Genomic DNA, 21,207 nt, shown 5'->3' on the forward strand with positions numbered 1-21,207 from the left:
CTGCTGTGTTCCATGCTCTGGTGAATGATGTTCTCCGCGACATGTTGAATCGGTTTGTCTTCATCTACCTAAACGACATCCTCGTTTTCTCCCGCTCTGCCCAAGAACATGTGCTCTACATCCGACAGGTTCTCCAACGCCTCCTGGAGAACCAGCTTTTTGTGAAAGCAGAGAAGGGCAAATTCCATCGCTCCACCATCCCCTTCCTGGGTTACATCATTGCTGCAGGGAGAGTACAGATGGAATCCGGGGAGGTGAGAGCGGTGGTGGATTGGCCCAGCCTACATACAGAGTGCAACTGCAGCGTTTCCTGGGATTCGCCAACTTTTATCATCGCTTTATCCGGGGTTACAGCACCCTGGCTTCCCCCCTGTCTGCACTCACCTCTCCCAAGGTTCCATTCATGTGGTCCTCAGCTGCTGACTGGGCATTCCAGGATCTCAAACACCGTTTCACCACAGCTCCCATCTTGGTTCATCTTGAACTGTCCCGCCAGTTCGTGGTGGAGGCCAATGCTTCGGATGTCAGGGTTGGGGTTGTCCAATCCCAGCGTTCTGCCCTGGACCTCAAGTTACATCCCAGCGCCATCTTCTCCCATCGCCTCAATGCCACAGAGAGGAACTACGATGTGGGGATTCGTGCGCTCCTCGTGGTGAAAATGGCATTGGCGGAGTGGAGGCACTGGCTGAGAGGAGCGGAACATCCGTTCATTGTGTGAACAGACCACAAAAACCTTGAATATCTCAGCACCGCCAATCGTATCAATTCCAGGCAAGCTAGGTGGGCCCTGCTTTTCACGCAGTTCAACTTCCCCCTCTCATACCGACCAGGTCCAAGAATGTCAAGCCGGATGCGCTGTCACGCCGCTATAGCCCCTCGGCTACACCCTTAGAACCCGAGATCATCCTTCCCACCTCGTGCCTGGTGACGGCACTCAGGTGGGGAATAGGGAAGCATGTTCGTGAGGCCGAACCCCGGGGGAGGCCCAAATAACCGGATGTTTGTTCCTGACGCTGTCCGCTACTCGGCCCACTCCTCCAAGCTTGCCTGCCACATGGGCTCCCGTCGGACCCTGGCCTTTGTGCGATTGCGCTTTGGTGGCCTACCATGGTTCCTGACGTCTCCGCGTTTGTCACCGCATGCACGATCTGTGCACAGAACAAGACTCCCCGGCAAGCTCTGGCTGTTCTCCTTCAACCTCTGGCTGTTCCTCACCATCCCTGGCCTCACACATACCTGGACTTTGTCACGGGTCTCCCCCCACCCGTTTTCCAAAGCCACCCACCCTCTACCAAAGAGCCGGCCCAGCTCATGGTGCAGCACGCCTTCCGAATCCATGGACTCCCATGGGTCCTCAGTTCTCGTCCCGGTTCTGGAAGGCGTTCTGCACACTCATTGGGTCGTTGGCCAGCCTGTCCTCCGGGTTCCACCCCCAGTCCAACGGCCAGTCGGAGCGAGCCAACCAAGACCTGGAGACGACTCTTCGCTGCCTGGTCTCCGCTAGAGGTCGACCGATTATGATTTTTTAAATGTATTTGTAATAATGACAATTACAACAATACTGAATGAACACTTATTTTAACTTAATATAATACATCAATAAAATCAATTTAGCCTCAAATAAATAATGAAACATGTTCAATTTGGTTTAAATAATGCAAAAACAAAGTGTTGGAGAAGAAAGTAAAAGTGCAATATGTGCCATGTAAGAAAGCTAACGTGGCCGAATTGGTGATAGCTACTGGTGGAGAGAAAAAATGGTGGACAAAGAAAAATGGTGTCTTTTGCTAACGTGGTTAGCTAATAGATTTACATATTGTGTCTTCCCTGTAAAACATTTTACAAATCAGAAATGATTGCTGGATTCACAAGAAGTGGATCTTTCATCTGGTGTCTTGGACTTGTGATTGAATGATATTTAGATGCTAGTATTTACTTGTGATGCTATGCTAGCTATGCTATTCAGCTTTTTTACTGGTGGGGGTGGTGGGGGGTGCTCCCGGATCCGGGTTTCTGAGGCGGTAGAAGTTAATATGGTCGAATCCGGAAACTATCATCTCGAAAACAAAACGTTTATTCTTTCAGTGAAATACAGAACCGTTCCGTATTTTATCTAACGGGTGGCATCCATAAGTCTAAATATTCCTGTTACATTGCACAACCTTCAATGTTATGTCATAATTACGTAAAATTCTGGCAAATTAGTTCGCAATGAGCCAGGCGGCCCAAACTGTTGCATATACCCTGACTCTGCGTGCAATGAACGCAAGAGAAGTGACAAAATTTCACCTGGTTAATATTGCCTGCTAACCTGGATTTCTTTTAGCTAAATATGCAGGTTTAAAAATATATACTTCTGTGTATTGATTTTAAGAAAGGCATTGATGTTTATGGTTAGGTACACGTTGGAGCAATGACACTCCTTTTTCGCGAATGCGCACTACATCGATTATATGCAACGCAGGACACGCTAGATAAACTAGTAATATCATCAACCATGTGTAGTTATAACTAGTGATTATGATTGATTGATTGATTTTTATAAGATAAGTTTAATGCTAGCTAACAACTTACCTTGGCTTCTTACTGCATTCGCGTAACAGGCGGGCTCCTCGTGAGGCAGGTGGTTAGAGCGTTGGACTAGTTAACCATAAGGTTGCAAGATTGAATCCCTGAGCTGACAAGGTAAAAATCTGTTGTTCTGCCCCTGAACAAGGCAGTTAACCCACCGTTCCTAGGCTGTCATTGAAAATAAGAATGTGTTCTTAACTGACTTGCCTAGTTAAAAAAAGGTGTATAAAAAAAATATACAAAAAAAATAATATTTGCAAAATCGGTGTCCAAAATTACCGATTTCCGATTGTTATGAAAACTTGAAATCGGCCCTAATTAATCGTCCATTCCGATTAATCGGTCGACCTCTAGTCTCCGCCAACCCCACCACCTGGAGCCAACAACTAGTGTGGGTCGAATATGCCCGTAACACCCTTCCTTGCTCTGCCACGGGTCTCTCGCCCTTTGAGTGTTCCCTGGGTTATCAGCCCCCACTCTTCACAGAGCAAGAGGAAGAGGTTCGCGTACCCTCGGCCCAGATGTTTGTCCACCGCTGTCGTCGTACTTGGAAGAGAACCCGGTCGGCTCTTCTCAAGACCACCTCCAGGTATCAACGACAAGCAAAAAGCCACCGGACCCCGGTTCCCCGGTACCCTTGGGCAGAGGGTAAGGCTGTCCACCCGAGATCTGCCCCTCTTTGTGGAGTCCCGCAAACTTTCCCCCCGGTTTATCAGCCCCTTCCCCATCTCCAAGATACTTAGCCCCTCTGCTGTTTGTCTTCTGTTGCCCCGTACCCTCCGTATACATGCCACTTTTCATGTGTCTAGGATCAAACCCATGTCTCACAGCCCTTTGTCTCCTGTTTCCAGGCCCACCCCTCTCCCCCGTCTCATTGACAGCCAACCGACGTACACGGTGAGGCGTCTCCTGAAGGTTCGACCTCGGGGCAGGGGATTCCAGTACCTGGTTGACTGGCAGGGTTATGGCCCGGAGGAGAGGTGCTGGGTCCCCGCCAGGGACATCCTGGACCCAGGCCTCATCGCTGATTTCCAACGCCGGCACCCCGGTCAACCAGGTATGAGCCCAGGTACTGTCACACACTGATCTGTTTCACCTCTCTTTGTGCTTATCTCCACCCCCTCCAGGTGTCGCCCATCTTCCTCATTATCCCAGGTGTATTTATACCTTTGTTCTCTGTTTGTCTGTTGCCTGTACGTTTTGTTCGTCAAGCCTACCAGCATTTTCCCCCCTTGCTCCTGACTGTTTCTAGTTCCTGTTATCTAGTTTTCCTGGTTTTGACCATTCTGCCTGCCCTGACCCCGAGCCTGCCTGCCGTTCTGTACCTTTAGACTCTGATCTGGATTACTGACCTCTGCCTGCCCTCGACCTATCGTTTTGCCTGCACCCTGTTCTAGTAATAATCGTGTGTTACTTCGACATTGTCTGCATCTGGTTCTTCCTTGAAATGTGATAGTTTTGTTTGATAAAATCCATTTTTATATTCAAATGTAGGAACTGAGTTCTACAGTTTGAACCCCTGCCGTCTCTGGAGAGGAAGAGGTGGTGGTCTCTGCATTAACATTTAAATCCTTCACTCTCATCTCCCTCTCCCCATCTCTCACTCTCATCTCTGTATATAACCAAAACGACATAATACTGTCAGACTTTCTGCTCAAAAGCCTTTCTATATTGGCAAATTGAGATCTTGTTTTAGTTACAGGCTCTTGCTTGTGAGACCTACTTTGTGTATCAGTAAGTGTCTTTGACTTTTTCTTTCATTATTTTCGGTATCAAGAATATTCATATCCTTGCTTCAGGTCCCTAGCTACAGGCAGTTAGATTTGGGTATGTCATTGTAGGAGAAATTTTTAAAAAAAGGGTCAGATCCTGACGTTAATCAAAAGTACATGCAAAAATGTCATTTTAGCATGTGGTTCCTGTCCTTAATAAGTATGTATTTTTAAGGTAAGGATTCATGCCTTGAAGCTTATATATTGTATCTTGCCATATTTAGCTCACTTCCTTGTTTTTGTATGGGGAAGATTCAAACCAATTACATCTGCTTCTGTGCTTTGGTGAGGCAGGTGTAATGCTAAAGGGTTGCAAGGAAAGAGATATGATTAGAGCTGAATCGTGGCCAAAAGCCATCACACACACAGATGCACTCACTCATGCACACCTACATTTACATCTAGCAGAGGAGTCGTGAATAAATCCTGGAATTCCTTCATCCCAATGTGCTGATGATGAAATAAACTACCAATATGTAATGCTACCATACAAAATAATCTGTAATGACAACGGAAGTGGTGGTAAGGGGTGGGGAAACTGTTATGGGCAATTCCATGATAACAGAAATAAGCTGAGACTGATTTTTCACTTTAAAATGTATACCAAACAAAAACCACTGATTTCACAGTTTAAGAAACCATAGGGCTCTATGCACAATGAGTACTTTTAACAATTTCCACTTAACTTAAAAAAATTAAAAAATTAAAAATAAATTTGCTGGAAGAACTGTACAGATACAACATTTGGTAACAGAATACAATTTTGATGGATTATACTGTAATTCTGTTACCAAATGTTCCATCTGCACAGTTTACTTTTCTTTTTTTTTAACTGTGTAAATTCTTTGATTTCTGTTTGGCATACATTTTAAAGTCTCTGCAAAATTCCGTTACTGTGGAATTGCCATTAGATAACCCCTTGAAACATGAAATCTGTTCCTCAAAATAAAACATACATCTGTACATTATGCATTTTTAACAACTGTTTTAACATGAAACGCAGAGCCGAATTCTTGGTCATAAAATGGAAATTGCATGATTATAACATAATTGAGCACATCATTGGGGATCATTACTCCCATAATGTATAACCTGGAACCCCTGGTCTGACTGTTTAAAGCTGGGGAGTCCCCAGACTCAGATAATTCTCTCAGCTGTCATAGTGAAGTAATTATAAGTCCAGGATGGTACTGACTTAGAATGAACTACCAGCCAGCCTCGTACCAATTTAGTCCTTATTCTTATGCATATACTGTTTCTGTGTCTGGTGAGTTGGATATAATTTGGTGTTAAGGCAACATGATCAGTGTAAAATAATGATATTATTCACATTTCTTTCAGAGACAGAGTGCTATCAACATCTCAGACTCTACATTTGTATCCTTAAAAATCCCATTAAAGAAAGAGACAGGGGGAGAGGGAGAGAGAGAGCGGTTGAGACATGGTGCTATGTGCTTGCAAATCCACCCTGCAGCCCCCAACTGCAGCACGGACTAATTTATACAATGAAGTGACATAGCATGCCAAGCAAAGGTTCCTGAAATGGCAATCTGCAAGAAGACTGCAGAGACCAAGTAAGAATGATGGCTATTATTTAAGGTGTCTCGACGTATAAGAGGCCTTTGTCTCACATAAGACCATGCGAACAATATGCTATTAATTATCTTACAGAGCCTGAGGGCAGTGGCTGGGATTCATTCTCACCTGCCATAGCGATGTTTAAACAGTGACTTTGTTTACAAACTAATGTCCACACACATTATTCCATTATGTATGTAGAAAACATGTGAAACATAGTGCTGAATAAAAATAATGACATATGTCCATAGAGAGAATGAGTCAATCATTTCCATAACTAATACATTTCACCACATAAATGTAGCCTACTCAGGAGTATTGAGCAGACTAGGTGTTTTTTTGCCATCGGAGATGAGATGATGTCCTGAGGCCATGGAGAAAGACTAGCAGATAGCGCGTAGCTCCAGATCCAACAGATGTTAACATATGTGGACACAATATCATGAATTATATAAACTCTCCGTTATCGCTACTTCACATTGCTGCTTTCCTGTGAGTTAACCTTTGATCCGCATCCTTCCTGTTTTCACACTTCATTTGTGGATGTTTGCTGTGTCTATGTGTGAGTTTGTGTGTGGTTATACGTGCTTAAAAAAATGACCAACTGTCCTTTTGTTGATGAAACAGCCACAACTGTATAGATCCATTCTATACAGCATGACCACTTTGAGATGAAGCTGTGTTTCAGGTGGCGAGATATTGGTTTGCTGTGGTGCTGTGGAAATCCATACGTACTATGAACCCTGACCGATATCCTGCAGTGTGTAATGGGAAACACTGTGATTGGGAACAGCAATGGGAAAACAACTTGCTCTCTGGTTTTCAGTTGAGCTGTATATAGTCCATAATGTGGCTCTCTAGACCATGACAGCTCTCCAGACCATGACATTGGCTTGTCCAGTCACAGTGAAACAGAACTTATCTATAATGTTGGTAAAAACAAGTCACTCTAATGGAACTATTACTGTACACTGAACTATTTAAATGTAAATTCCACCCACAACCACTGTATGTTAAATTTTAGTGATATGCAGTGCCTCTTTCAGTTGAAAAGAAAAATGTTAACTTGCTGCATCATACATTGCAGCACAGACATAAAAAAGAGAAGCAGATTTAGTCGCAGGGTCAACAGCAGCAATCAGCTTATCCCTAACTAACGCTGAGTAAAGGAGCTGTCTAATCACCAATCACCAGACGACACGGTTTTCAAAGGCCTCAGATCACCAAGAAGCTGATTTCCGCCACTCCTCGTTCAACTAATTAGCACTCCAAATTCAATTACATACAGTAAACATATTGCCACAAGAGACATTGGATTGGATTAATCAGTGTGGACATTGGAGAAATCTGAGATGGTTAATAAACAGATGTATTTTAATTTTATTTTTTTTTAAAACAGAGTGAGTGGCTACAATTCAAATGATTGTGTAGAAATCAAGGGTTGGAACCAGTTCCGGGAACAGAACCGAAAATAACAGAATTATTTGAGGAGCACAACCCGAACCAGAAACGAAAGTGATCCAATATTTTAAAAGCATGGGAACTGGTTAAAAACATTATTTTACGCCCCAGGCATTTTTTCCCAGTCCCCCAAAAATCGCAACAACTTTGTCACTCAGAAACGTATTCCAGCATCTGCCTGCCTGCTGGAAATCTTTTCCAATGGGTGTGTGTAGGCTACCTGCCCATCCCATCTGAAGAATAGGTTACTGTAGCCTACTGACGACGTTTCAAGCATGATTCAGAAATTAGGGAGAGCTGTTTAAAAAAATTGATTCACTTTTTCAATGCTAGTTAAGAATACTATAGTTATTACATTTCACATTGGATTTATTAATTAAACTGAACAAAAATACAAATGGAACATGCAACATTTTCAGACGTGTTACTGAGTTACAGTTCATATAAGGAAATCAGTCAATTGAAACAAATTCATTAGGCCCAATGATGTCGCTCTTGCTGCTGGTGATTCTCTGATCCACCTCTACGCAGATGACACCATTCTGTATACGTCTGGCCCTTCTTTGGACACTGTGTTAACAAACCTCCAGACGAGCTTCAATGCCATTCAACACTCCTTCCATGCCCTCCAACTGCTCTTAAATGCAAGTAAAACTAAATGCATGCTCTTCAACCGATCTCTGCCCGCACCCGCCGGCCCTTCTAGCAACACTACACTGGACGGTTCTAACTTAGGATATGTGGACAACTACAAATACCTAGGTGTCTGGTTACACTGTAAACTCTCCTTCCAGACTCACATTAAGCATCTCCAGTCCAAAATTATATCTAGAATTGGCTCCCTATTCCGCAACAAAGCATCCTTCACTCATGCTGCCAAACATACCCTCGTAAAACTGACTAACCTACCAATCCTTGACTTCGGCGATGTCATTTACAAAATAGCCTCCAACACTCTACTCAGAAAATTGGATGTAGTCCATCACAGTGCCATCCGTTTTGTCACCAAAGCCCCATATACTAAACACCACTGCGACCTGTATGCTCTCGTTGGCCCTCGCTTCATATTCGTCGCCAAACCCACTGGCTCCAGGTCATCTATAAGTCTTTTCTAGGTAAAGCCCACTGGTCACCATAGCAGTACCCACACGTTGCACGTGCTCCAGCAGGTATATTTCACTGGTCATCCCCAAAGGCAACTCCTCCTTTGGCCACCTTTCCTGACAGTTCTCTGCTCCCAATACTGGAGCGAATTGCAAAAATCACTGAAACTGGAGACTCATGTCTCCCTCACTAACTTTAAGCATCAGCTGTCAGAGCTGCTTAACGATCATTGCACCTGTACACAGCCCATCTGTAAATAGCCCACCCAACTACCTCATCCCCATATTGTTATTTTTTTTTGCTCCTTTGCACTCAAGTATCTCTACTTGCACATTCATCTTCTGCACTATCACTCCAGTGTTTAATTGCTAAATTGTAATTATTTCGCCACTATGGCCTATTTATTGCCTTACCTCCCTAATCTTACTACATTTGCACACACTGTGTATATAGTTTTCTATTGTGTTATTGACTGTACGTTTGTTAATCCCATGTGTAACTCTGTGTTGTTTGTGTCACACTGCTTTGCTTTATCTTGGCCAGGTTGCAGTTGTAAATGAGAACTTATTCTCAACTGACCTACCTGGTTAAATAAAGGTGAAATTAAAAAATATATATATATATTTTTAAAAATCTGTGGATTTCACATGACTGGGAATACAGATATGCATATGTTGGTCAGAGATGCCTTTAAAAAAAAAGTAGGTGCGTGGATCATAAAACCAGTCAGTATCTGGTGTGACCACCATTTGCCTCATGCAGCGAGACACATCTCCTTTGCATAGAGTTGATCAGGCTGTTGATTGTGGCCTGTAGACTGATGTCCCACTCCTCTTCAATGGCTGTGTGACATTGCTGGATATTGGCGGGAACTGGAACACACATCGATCCAGAGCATCCCAAACAAGCTCAATGGGTCGTGACATGTCTGAGTATGCAGGCCATGGAAGAACTGGGGCCATGCATTATCATTCTGAAACATGAGGTGATGGCAGCGGATGAATGGCACGAAAATGGGCCTCAGGATCTCGTCACGGTCTCGCTGTACATTCAAATTGCCATCGTTGTCCATAGCTTATGCCTGCCAATACCATAACCCCACTGCCACCATGGGGCACTTCTGTTCACAAAGTTGACATCAGCAAATCACTCGCCCACACGACGCCATACACACTGTCTGCCATCTGCTCAGTACAGTTGAAACTGGGATTCATCCATGAAGAGCACACTTCTCCAGTGTGCCAGTGGCCATCGAAGGTGGGCATTTGCCCACTGAAGATGGTTAAACACATTTTTTAGCTAGCTAGCTAACGTTTGCTCTGGTCCAATGTTAAACCAAATCGCAAGTTCAAAGACATAAAAAGTTCCTCAAAAGAAGTCGCTCTTACATAGGTAGAATTCTGTGGGCCTAATTCAGTTAATGCATGTCATAACAAGATGCCCAGTCGTTTCAAGGCAAGCTTCCTCCATCCTCTCTCACCCTCTCCTCACCCGCAAAATGTATGTTGCATCTAGCGCCCTACACTGTGACTGGCAGCAGTGTTTTTTTTTATCTTTCATTATAATTAAACCATGCTCTTACGGCAAAATACAATTTGCTCTTAATGACTTTCCTGTACAGATTAAATCACTTTCTCTCTCCATAGCAAGCTGATCTATGCGCACTGATATGTGAAGTAATTTAATGTCGAGCTTAATGTACAAAACAATGTGACTTCAGAGGTTTAAAAAGGAATAGAAAGGAATTATATAAACTGTTACTTTGGTTTTTTTGGAACCGGTTGAGAACTTTATTTGCTGGTTGGAACAGTGTGACGGAACAAAAAAAAGAATGCTTCTGTTCAGAACGAAACAATTGGAAAATAATTTTGCTTCCCAACCCCTGGTAGAAATATATAAAAAGTTAAGAATCTCATGTGAAAAGTGAATAATGGTAACATGCAGTACATTAAAAAAAATATTCATTTTCAGAGGGTTAAACGGGATTGTAATCATTAGGTTAAATGTAACTTAACGTAGCAGGTGTAAAAGAAACGCTTGAAACAAGATCCCCTACATACTGGTCTTGACAAGAAGAAAAAATGTCATGAGAGGTTCTCTTCTGCATTGTTCAACCAATCCAGTAAAAGTGGAGGAGGAGAACTTCTTATTAAGATGGAGTTAAGATGGAGTGTCACCTTATTAACATCCAAAAGTGGAAGTTGCGTCACTCTTTCCATTTCCCCAGAAAACCGGAACATCTGGTTGTTGGGGCCTCGGCAAAGGTTAAATATAACAGATCCTAAGCAGTTTGAATTGCACAGTGCACTTATTATGCATTGTCCACATTGTGATGTGGGGTAGCGCCTCCTCTCTGTCTACCCTGTCAGGTGGGTTAGGCCGTGACAGGACAAAGTAAAGCCCGGCAGTATTGACTCAGTCTCTGTTTGGCTGATTAATAATGAGACCACATCCCTCCATCTCTGCTCCGGGCTGGCCACTCTAAGATGAAAGGAAACCTCTCTGGTGGCTTTCTGTCAACCAGCCAAACCACCTGTGGCTTTGATTTTCACTTACTACACACGTTTATGCTTGCTGAAGCTTTCTGGGTCACTATCAAACTGCATCTATGTGAATCCATGGAGTATGTTTATGTGAGTCCTAGGCTTAGGAGACCGTGAGTACGTAACACAAATACCTTCTGTAGACGGCTGGTGCCCAGTATTTCATTACCTTTCTTCTTAGCCTTTTTTGTTCAAATACAGTATTTAATTGCAGCCCAGAAGGTAGTCAATATACTTCACATCAGCCTGTGCATCCCATGCACCATAATCAGCTTTGAATCAGATAATAACGACAGTAAATAATTGAGCTTGGTGGATATTCTAATCACTTTTCAATTACGGTTGGAATTTCTAGTCTCTCCTTCATTTACATTTTAGTAACTTAGCAGACGCTCTAATACAGATTGATTTACAGGAGCAAATAGGGTTAAGTGCCTTGCTCAAGGGCACATGGACAGATTTTTCACCAAGTCAGCTTGTGGATTCGAACAGGCAACCTTTTGGTTACTGGCCCAACGCTCTTAACTGCCAGAATACCTGCTGCCCTTCATCACACAACACACTGATTAAATTGTGTGGTTTGTTGCTGCCTCTGTTTTATTGTATTGTCAATGCTTCATTTAACCAACATACCATGTGACATAATATATCAATGTAATCCATAGGTGGCACCACAGGTCCCAAAGTGGTGTGGCAAGAGAAAAAAATCTGGGGCCCGTAGTTTTTCCTGATCTGGTATCTAACCAGGTAAATCGTCGGACCTTATACGATAATACGTGATTAATCTGTGTTGTAAAAAGGTTTAATATGGGCTATGATGGGGCCAGAGTAGTAGTCTTGCCCTTTGTAGTAGTCTTGCCCTTTACAACTGTAGGTATTAAAACATTAACTCACAGTCTATGTCAGCTATAGTGTTTATTGATCAATTCCAGTTAATCATTTTGGATTGAAAAAGTGTAGTTAGCCGAGTCAGCCCAAGTTTGAATATAAACCATTCACATTTTTTCACAAACAAATGGACTATAAATACACAACGTTACCACTTAGTTTATCCTGGCCAGAGGGATAGGGGGCATAGTAAAAGAGTGTCCAATCAAAACACATCTTTTGAACAATGGGTAAAATACTGTGTGGATAATCCTCTAAGAAAACCAATGGTCCAACCCTCATGTCTCTATCATAATTCATTCAAAAGTTATCAGCGTTTTTAGCCTTGTAGGATGGGCAGAATTAGGGTGACTAAATCAATGGAGGCCAGTGAAAAAAATGGTCAGAAATCAGGAAAATTGCATTGCTTCAGCTAGGCTGGATTCTATGCAAGAATTAAGGCTACTGGCTAGTAGGTGGCAGAACGGAGTGCTCGGGTTTGGATGTAGGGTTTGAGCATAGCCTGAAGGTAGGGAGGGGCAGTCCCTCTTGCTGCTCTGTAGGCAAGTACCATGTTCTTGTAATGGATGCAAGCTTTGACTGGAAACCAGTGGAGTGTGCAGAGGAGCATGGTGACATGGGAGAACTTGGAAAGGTTGAACACCAGGCAGGCTGCAGTGTTCTGGATAAATCGCAGGGGTTTGATGGCACAAGCGAGAATCCCAGCCAACAGTGAGTTGCGGTAGTCCAGTCGGGAGATGACAAGTGCCTGCATTAGGACCTGCGCCGCTTCCTTTGTGAGGTAGGATAGTACTCTACTGATGTTGCAGAGCATGAACCTGCAGGAGCGAGTCACTGCTTTGATGTTTGCAGAGAACGACAAGGTGTTGTCCAGGGTCACGGCAAGGTTCTTTGCTCTCTAAGAGGGGGACAACATGGAATTGTCAACCGTAATGGAGAGAGGTCTTTGAGCGGGCAGGCCTTCCCCGGGAGGAAGAGTAGCTCTGTCTTGTCGAGGTTGAGGTGGTGGGCCAACATCCAAGTTGAGACTATGCAGCTGCTGTTGTTAGTTGCCTACAGTGATGTGCTATCACGCTTGCTAAATAAATACTGGTGGAAAGTGAATAACGCACAACGCGCACCAACACTTTGTGCATTGTGCCCTGGCCAGTGCGACATGTGATTTCTGTGAATCTGATTGATCAAGACACGGAAAGAGCATGTAGCAGCACTCCGATGTGACGGACAGATAAATTGTGCTTGAGTTGACGGATCATGAGCCAAATCAGTCAAAAAAACAGCACTTACAGTGGGGAGAACAAGTATTTGAGACACTGCCGATTTTGCAGGTTTTCCTACTTACAAAGCATGTAGAGGTCTGTAATTTTTATCATAGGTACACTTCAACCTACCTGGTTAAATAAAGGTGAAATAAAAAAATAAAAATAAAAGTGCTGTGGCAAATGCCGCCTCGCCACACGTTTTCCGGCGGCCCTTGTGTAATCTGAGTACAATGACAAATCCAGAGTATGCTGGCTTCAATATCAGTGTTGGAAAAATTACCCAACTGTCATACTTCAAATAAAATAAAATTGTATTTGTCAAATGCGCGGAATACAACAGGTTACTTACAAGCCCTTACCAACAATGCAGTTTTAAGAAAATACCTACAAAAAAGTAAGAGATAAGAAAAACAGATAATAAAGAGCAGCAGTAAATAACAATATTGGGGCTATATAAAGGGTTAGCTGCTGAACAGCTACTCTGTTCAGGAGTCTTATGGCTTGGGGGTAGAAGCTGATTAGAAGCCTCTTGGACCTAGACATGGCACTCTGGTACCGCCTGCCGCGCGGTAGCAGAGAGAACAGTCTATGACTAGGGTGGCTGGAGTCTTTGACAATTTGTAGGGTCTTCCTCTGACACCGCCTGGTATAGAGGTCCTGGATGGCTGGAAGCTTGGCCCCGGTGATGTACTGGGCCGTACGCACTACCCTCTGTAGTGCCATGCGGTCGGAGGCCGAGCAGTTGCCATACCAGGCAGTGATGCAACCCGTCAGGATGCTCTCGATGGTGCAGCTGTAAAACCTTTTGAGGATCTGAGGACCCATGACACATCTTTTTAGTTTCCAGAGGGGGAATAGGCTTTGTCGTGCCCTCTTCACGACTGTCTTGGTGTGCTTGGACCATGTTAGTTTGTTGGTGATGTGAACGCCAAGGAACTTGAAGCTCTCAACCTGCTCCACTACAGCCCCGTCGATGAGAATGGGGGCATGCTCGGTCCTCCTTTAACTGTAGTCCACAATCATCTCCTTAGTCTTGATCACGTTGAGGGAGAGGTTGTTGTCCTTGCACCACACGGTCAGGTCTCTGACCTCCTCCCTATAGGCTGTCTCATCGTTGTTGGTGATCAGGCCTACCACTGTTGTGTCATCAGCAAACTTAAATGGTGCTGTTGGAGTTGTGCCTGGCCGTGCAGTCATGAGTGAACAGTGAGTACAGGAGGGGACTGAGTATGCACTCCTGAGGGGCCCTGTGTTGAGGATCAGCGTGGCGGATGTATTGTTACCTACCCTTACCACCTGGGGGCGGCCTGTCAGGAAGTCCAGGATCCAGTTGCAGAGGGAGGTGTTTAGTCCCAGGGTCCTTAGCTTAGTGATGAGCTTTAAGAGCACTATGGTGTTGAACGCTGAGCTGTAGTCAATGAATAGCATTCTCACATAGGTTTTCCTTTTGTCCAGCTGGGAAAGGGCAGTGTAGAGTGCAATATAGATTGCATCATCTGTGGATCTGTTGGTGCGGTATGTCAATTTGAGTAAAGATACCTGAATAGAAAATGCCTGAAGTAAAAGTTTGACGCAGTAACATTCTACTTGAGTAAAAGTAAAAAAATATTTGGTTTAAAATATACTTATTAAGTATCAAAAGTAAAAGTATAAATCATTTCAAATTCCTTATATTAAGCAAACCAAATAGCACCATGTTTTCTTAATTTATGGAAAGCCAAGGGCACACTCCAACATGCAGACATCATTTACAAACGAACCATGTGTGTTTAGTGAGTCCGCCAGATCAGAGGCAGTAGGGATGACCAGGGATGTTTGGTTGATAAGTGCGTGAATTTGACTATTTTCCTGTCCTGCTAAGCATTCAAAATGTAATGAGTACTTTTGGGTGTCAAGGAAAATGTATAGAGTAAAAAGTACAATATTTTCTTAGGGAATATAGTGAAGTAAAAGTAGTCAAATCTAAATAGTAAAGTACAGGTTCCCAAAAAAACTACTTAAGTAGTACTTAAAATTATTTTTACTGAAGTACTTTACACCACTGTTCAATATAACTTCCTACATAGTTTGGGTTGTTATAAGGATCAGTGAAAATGGCCATGCTCTCAGTATCATTAAACTGCAGGGTGTAATGGTCTAGTGCATGGAGACTTGGAGTGCGGGGAGCTTTTTGAGTTGAGCGCTCACAAGGGAAAAAGTCAGCAGTACAGCACTAGGTGAGAGGAATGCTAATTGGACATGTCATGGTTTGGTGGGTATTCATAGATTGCTTTCTGTTGCCACAGCGAATAAGAAGCCAAGCAATAAGGGGGGTTCAGCAAATTGGCTTGGCAGCTGGATGGTGTGTTTTTACCTCCTGGCAGAGGTGCTTGGAAAGATGCAGTACATAACCCTACCATATTGTCTGTCTATCTGCGAAAAGAAGTGGGTTTGGAGTGTGCTGCTTTAGTTGAACTGAGCTCAACCTACTGTACAATAAATTAGCTCCACCCTGGCTAATCTGGTAGCCTACACATGGAACTCCCTTTCTGGAGGCTCCCCATGGTGCAACCTAGAGGCTCCAACCTATAAATTGCTGAGCCGGCTGAACTCTCCTCATATGAACTTCTCCTCCACAGAGCTGAGCAAGGGAAGCTGGAGGGCTCTGCAGGGGCACTCCTCCGCTTCCTCCGCCACTGGTCTCTCTCTAGGACATACAGTATGATGGGCAGCAGCTTGGAGCCGGCAGACGAGCGAGCCACAGTGGCACAGAGAGCGGTAGGCATGTCGGTAGTGATTACATTCAACCCCAGCGGGGGTCAGAGGTCAGGCTGAGCGTGTGCGGCCTGCTCCCTGCTCAGAGCTGACTGTATTCCCAAAGCTGTTCTACGCCCACTGGTGCTCCGGGCAGTCATGCTCACTTCTACTTCTCAGTTCTCTCTTGTTTGTTCACTTTCTAGCTATCTTTCAATACTGATTCATTTTCCCTTCCTCAACACTTTTCCAATCGCATTGGACAAATTGTTTTTAGTTTAGCCACAAAGCTGAAACTAAATGTGGCCACGGTGCCCATTTCAGGACAATGACACTCGTAAACTGACAGAGGGTGTAGGGTCAGCAGGGCGAGCATCATCAAAACATGAGTCAGAGTCATAATAATGTCAAAAATACACACATGAATACACATACACACAGGTAATTTGTGCACATGGGGGGGGGGGGGGTCGGGGGAGGGGGGGGGGGTGCGTAAAGAAACAATGATCCTCTATGGCAAATGTAAATAAATACATTTCTGTTTTCTATTAAGATATGAATTCATCAACATGGATAATTCATTCAGAAGCACTGACCTGTTTCACTTCCCAATATTTTAATTATTCATGCGCTTTACATTACAAATCAGTATCCACTTATTTTCAGATTATGCTGCCAAACGCCCATCAATAAGGGGCAGATTTGAGGCCAGGGAGACAGAGATGAACGGCCTAGAACTCTTTGCCAGCAAACAAAAAGAAACAATGAATCATTCCTTCCAACATCCCAGGCATGGCTGTACTGCTGCAATGTGAGAACACTTCTCAACCTTCATAACCTCACTTTGAAAAAGATTCATACAACTTTCAATTCCATAAAAACAGAGAGAAGACCTTTTGATCTCTAGCAGGTTCAAAATTTCTCAAGCTTTACTAGTGCATGTTTAATTTATTCATGTTAGGCTATTTGATGCTATATGTTATTTTATCAACTGTCAGATAAACCATTCTGTATTTGTTTGAGGTCAGCTGGGTTAATGCAAATGGGAAAATTGAATTATTTTATATGTACAGTATGATGTGTATGATGGATGATGATCGTCATAGTACAGCCAACAGTATTATCTCATTTTCCTCCATAGGTCATGACTGGATTCCATTCTTTGGGCCAAACGGCCATTACTATTATATCTAAAAGGTGTTGTTTGATCTGTGGATGGAATGCTCAAATGGAACAGCTCTTTTATGACTGTCTTTGCCTTTCATTTGAATTCTGAATGGTCACAACAAGATGAACTCCCCTGTAAACTACCCGACCACTCTGCCTCCAACGCTTCATAAGGAGATACAGCTAAAATGGTATAATGCCATACCTGAAAAACTCTTAAGCAGATACAGGATGTGTGAAATAATACTGCAGAGATAAAAGCACTCAAAAGCTACAGGGTAATTTCCAATGAGTTCCCCTGCTTTGTTTGGTTCAGCTGCTTGAACATAGCATTTTATTTGAGGACTGACATCTGCATATCCACATAAAGGGTCAAGTGCCATTCAAGCTCTGTTAGTGTTTGCATTGCACAGAGATAGAATCCTTTAACAGCAAACAACCGATTCCGCTTTCAAGCCAGTAAATGAAAGTGCAACACTACTGTAGGCTTAACACACAAAAGCATGGCACCTATGTTAAGTGATTGGCCTCATTGCAATAGGGTAAATTTAACTCAAATGCAACATGATAATGAATTTAACTAAATGTAGCTTTTCCAATGCCCATAAATCTATGGATCCTGAGGGTTTGTGAGCCAAAAGATCGGGAAGTTTCCATACCCAACCAATTTGTGACGCCATGTGATGTCATAATAGGTTCCTGATTGCAGGAGCCAATCAAAAATAATATTTAATTAAATAAGACCAAGCATGCATGTGGAACAGTGAAAAGAATGTTCAGGTGAGATAGAGATGACTCACCGTCTTCGCGGGACTTCTGTATGAAGGCGTCCACACCACTCTCTCCATAGTTGCCCTCTGATGCTACTGTGGAGACATAATTCCAGCGCATGGCTTTGACTATGTCCACCATTGCCTGTGCCTGGTAGGTGTCCGGAGGCACGACGCGGGAGAAGAAGTCATAGCGCGTGTTATCACTCAGCTCTGGAGCCGTGGAGGCATAACTCACCTGTGGGATCTGAGGAGAGAGAACAAGAGGACATGGTGTGAGCACATACTGTAGTTCCACTTTATAGTATCGATATATGCTGGAAGGAATGATGGAAGTTAGTACATCTCAATTGTCTCTTATTAAAGACAAGTTGTAGGTCATTTTTAATTTACAGAGGTAATCACTGTAAAAGGCTTTGTGAGTATGCAGTCAGCCCTCAGTGCTTTCATATTAGTCCAGCGGACTCCTGACTTATAGAATGTAGAGGCTTGATTGGCTGTGTTAAAAGCTGACACCCTATTTGAGAGATAAGTGTTATTAAACTAGTAAAAGTAGTTTGTAAGGGGTCATTTCATATAAAGTTAATTTTGTTCCTAAGGGGAAAGGTCTTTGGTGGGCTGATGGTAACATAATTGAGCAAAGTATATCAAACATTTATGAACTATCATGATTGTTTCATTAACCACCGCTCTCATCTCTTGGATGCTGATCAATACCATCAAATGGTAAATTAAAAGCCAACCAGTTAAGACAGATGATATGCTTTTGTGTGTTAAACATCGTGTTGCACTTTCATTTACCTAAGAGTTACTGGCTTGAAAGCGGAATCGGTTGTTTTCTGTTAAAGGATTCTATCTCTGTGCAATGCAAACACTAACGGAGATTGAATGGCACTTGACCCTTTATGTGGATATGCAGATGTCATGGTGAGAGACAGTCCTCAAATAAAATGCTATGTTCAAGCCTACACCATGCTACACCATGGCCAAATGATGCAACATAGAGATACATTTTGGGTTCCACATGCATGCTCTGTTAGTCTATTTAATGAAATGTTATGTTTTGGGTTTATACATTTTATATGGGAATAGTTTCAAATAGCATTTTCAATGACGAGGTATGATTTTCTGTTCATTCAGGTGACTGATGAGTAAATGAGACATCAGGACTGAGGTGAGAACCTGGATTTTACTCCATAGGGTAAACCTCAGAATAATGGTTACTGTAGTAATCATATGTGGTATTACACTTCTATACACTGAAATATTGACACCTAAGGAGAGTTTAATGGAAATATTGACACCTAAGGAGAGTTTAATGGAAATATTGACACCTAAGGAGAGTTTGAATGCTACTATTTAAAAAATGAAGAAAAATGTCTGTCTGCTCACTCCCACATCTATGTGCACAGACTTTGTCCCGCTATGATGTCATATACTGTAGTCCTCTGCAAAAAACGAGCACAGCATTTCTCAAGAGTGTCAAGACAACTCTGAGAATAAACCTCAAAGTCGAGATGTTGTAGACAAAGTGTTATTCCACTTCAAGCTGCCCTCAAGCCAATCAAGTAGCACCAAAGCTATAATAAGCTCATTTGAATTAGATTCTCACAGACTAGAAGTGATTCATTTGGGGGTGAAAAGTGTTAACAGACAAGGGCCTTTGTTCCAGGGCCTGTGATAACACATTTTAAAGTAACTTGACAAGGCAGTCTTGTGTTTTCCCAGCATTCACAAGGGCAACATTGTTTTTAGTTATTTTGGTGGAGAGAACAAGAATATGGTAAGAACATAAACTGTATAGTTTTGGTGATGTATATTTGACTACAAGAATACAATTCAAAGTAAAATGTGCATCCTTGATAACATATTTTACAAACATATTCCCTTTATGCCTCCTTGAAATGATGTGAACTGTGGAGCACGTAGTCTCTCTAGACGAGTTGCCTTCCACAATGTACCAACGCTCCAGCTTATACGTCTGTAGAAGTTCTGCCGTCAGTTGGGACAGAGAATGAGTCAGAAATGGAAGGTGCATCAGAGGTGCCGTATTCACTTGTTGCTCTAGCTTAACAGGACCACAATTCCTGCCTGCATTTTAAGCCCTGACTACCCAATCTCATGATTTGTCTGTCTGATTATTATTACTTTTTTTAATCGAAATGTCCCAGGGTGTAGAAAGGAAAGTAGTGGGCATGTGGAAAAGAGAGGGTGTGTCAAAAAGGAAATAGTGGGTGTGTGGAAAGGAGTGGGTGTGTCAAAAGCAAATTAGTGGGTGTGTAGTGGGTGTGTCAAAAGCAAATTAGTGGGCGTGTGGAAAGGAGTGGGTGTGTCAAAAGCAAATTAGTGGGCGTGTGGAAAGGAGAGGGTGCGTTAAAAGGAAAGTAGTGGTCGTGTGGAGAGGAGTGGGTGTGTTGAAATCGCTCTGCTATAGGTCAGACAGTTTGGAGTTTAGAAGCCAGAGGATGACTCCGAGTCGTACGTCACTTTTCGTTTTACAGAGATAATTGTACCTTTTCAGTTATAAAACGGACAAGTGTTTCATTTTTAATTAAAAGTACTAATGATGGGTGTACTATTGCTTCACCCTTATATTGGCTACTAGGTAGACTTCCCATGCCGTTGCCGGGACAGAAGTGCTTACCAAACGGGAGCTAAGGGCACGGTGTCCAAAACATACTGTAGTTGTTTGGTTTTCATGCAAGCATATCCTATCACTATGTCCCACAGTTATACAAAAGATCACACACCAGTAGAAATGGTAACATTGTTTGTTAGAGTTTAACCTGTTTGGGCTGAAGGGGCAGTATTGAGTAGCCAGATAAAAGGTGCCCATTTCAAACGGCCTCGTACTCAATTCTTGCTCGTACAATATGCATATTATTATTATTATTGGATAGAAAACACTCTCTAGTTTCTAAAACCGTTTGAATTATATCTGTGAGTCAAACAGAACTCATTTGGCACAAACTTCCTGACCAGGAAGTGGAAAGTCTGAAATTGGGGCTCTGTTCTACTTCCTGCCTATAAATGAACATGATACGTAAGAGTATACGTGCACTTCATAGACCTTCCCCTGGATGTCAAGAGGCGGTGAGAGAAGAAATTTAGAGTTTATCTTGGTCTGAAGTGGAATACAGGCTCTTTGTATGACGTGTCCGCCCATTTCCTGTTTTCTGGAGACGCGAAAGAGGACTTGGATTTACCTTCTGTTTAGCTTCCGTTATAGGCGACTAATATCTCCGGCTTTAATTTTATTTGATACATGTGACCATATCATCGTAAAGTATGTTTTTTCAATATAGTTTCATCAGATTATTGAAATTTTTTGGGGAGTTTTGCCGTGTTCCGTTCTCTT

At 42.9% G+C, this 21,207-nt stretch overlaps 1 protein-coding gene across 1 annotated transcript in view; it reads right to left on the minus strand.

Annotated features, from left to right (window-relative positions):
• LOC129860828 (metabotropic glutamate receptor 4-like) overlaps nucleotides 1-21,207 on the minus strand; it is a 334,179-nt gene that overhangs the window by 122,321 nt on the left and 190,651 nt on the right. Inside the window, exon 3 of the mRNA XM_055931640.1 lies at nucleotides 17,880-18,096. Coding sequence (XP_055787615.1) covers nucleotides 17,880-18,096 — 217 coding nt within the window. The remainder of the gene's footprint in view (nucleotides 1-17,879; nucleotides 18,097-21,207) is intronic.

This window comes from Salvelinus fontinalis, chromosome 8 (assembly GCF_029448725.1).
Source record: "Salvelinus fontinalis isolate EN_2023a chromosome 8, ASM2944872v1, whole genome shotgun sequence".
Classification (NCBI taxonomy): Eukaryota; Metazoa; Chordata; class Actinopteri; order Salmoniformes; family Salmonidae; genus Salvelinus; species Salvelinus fontinalis.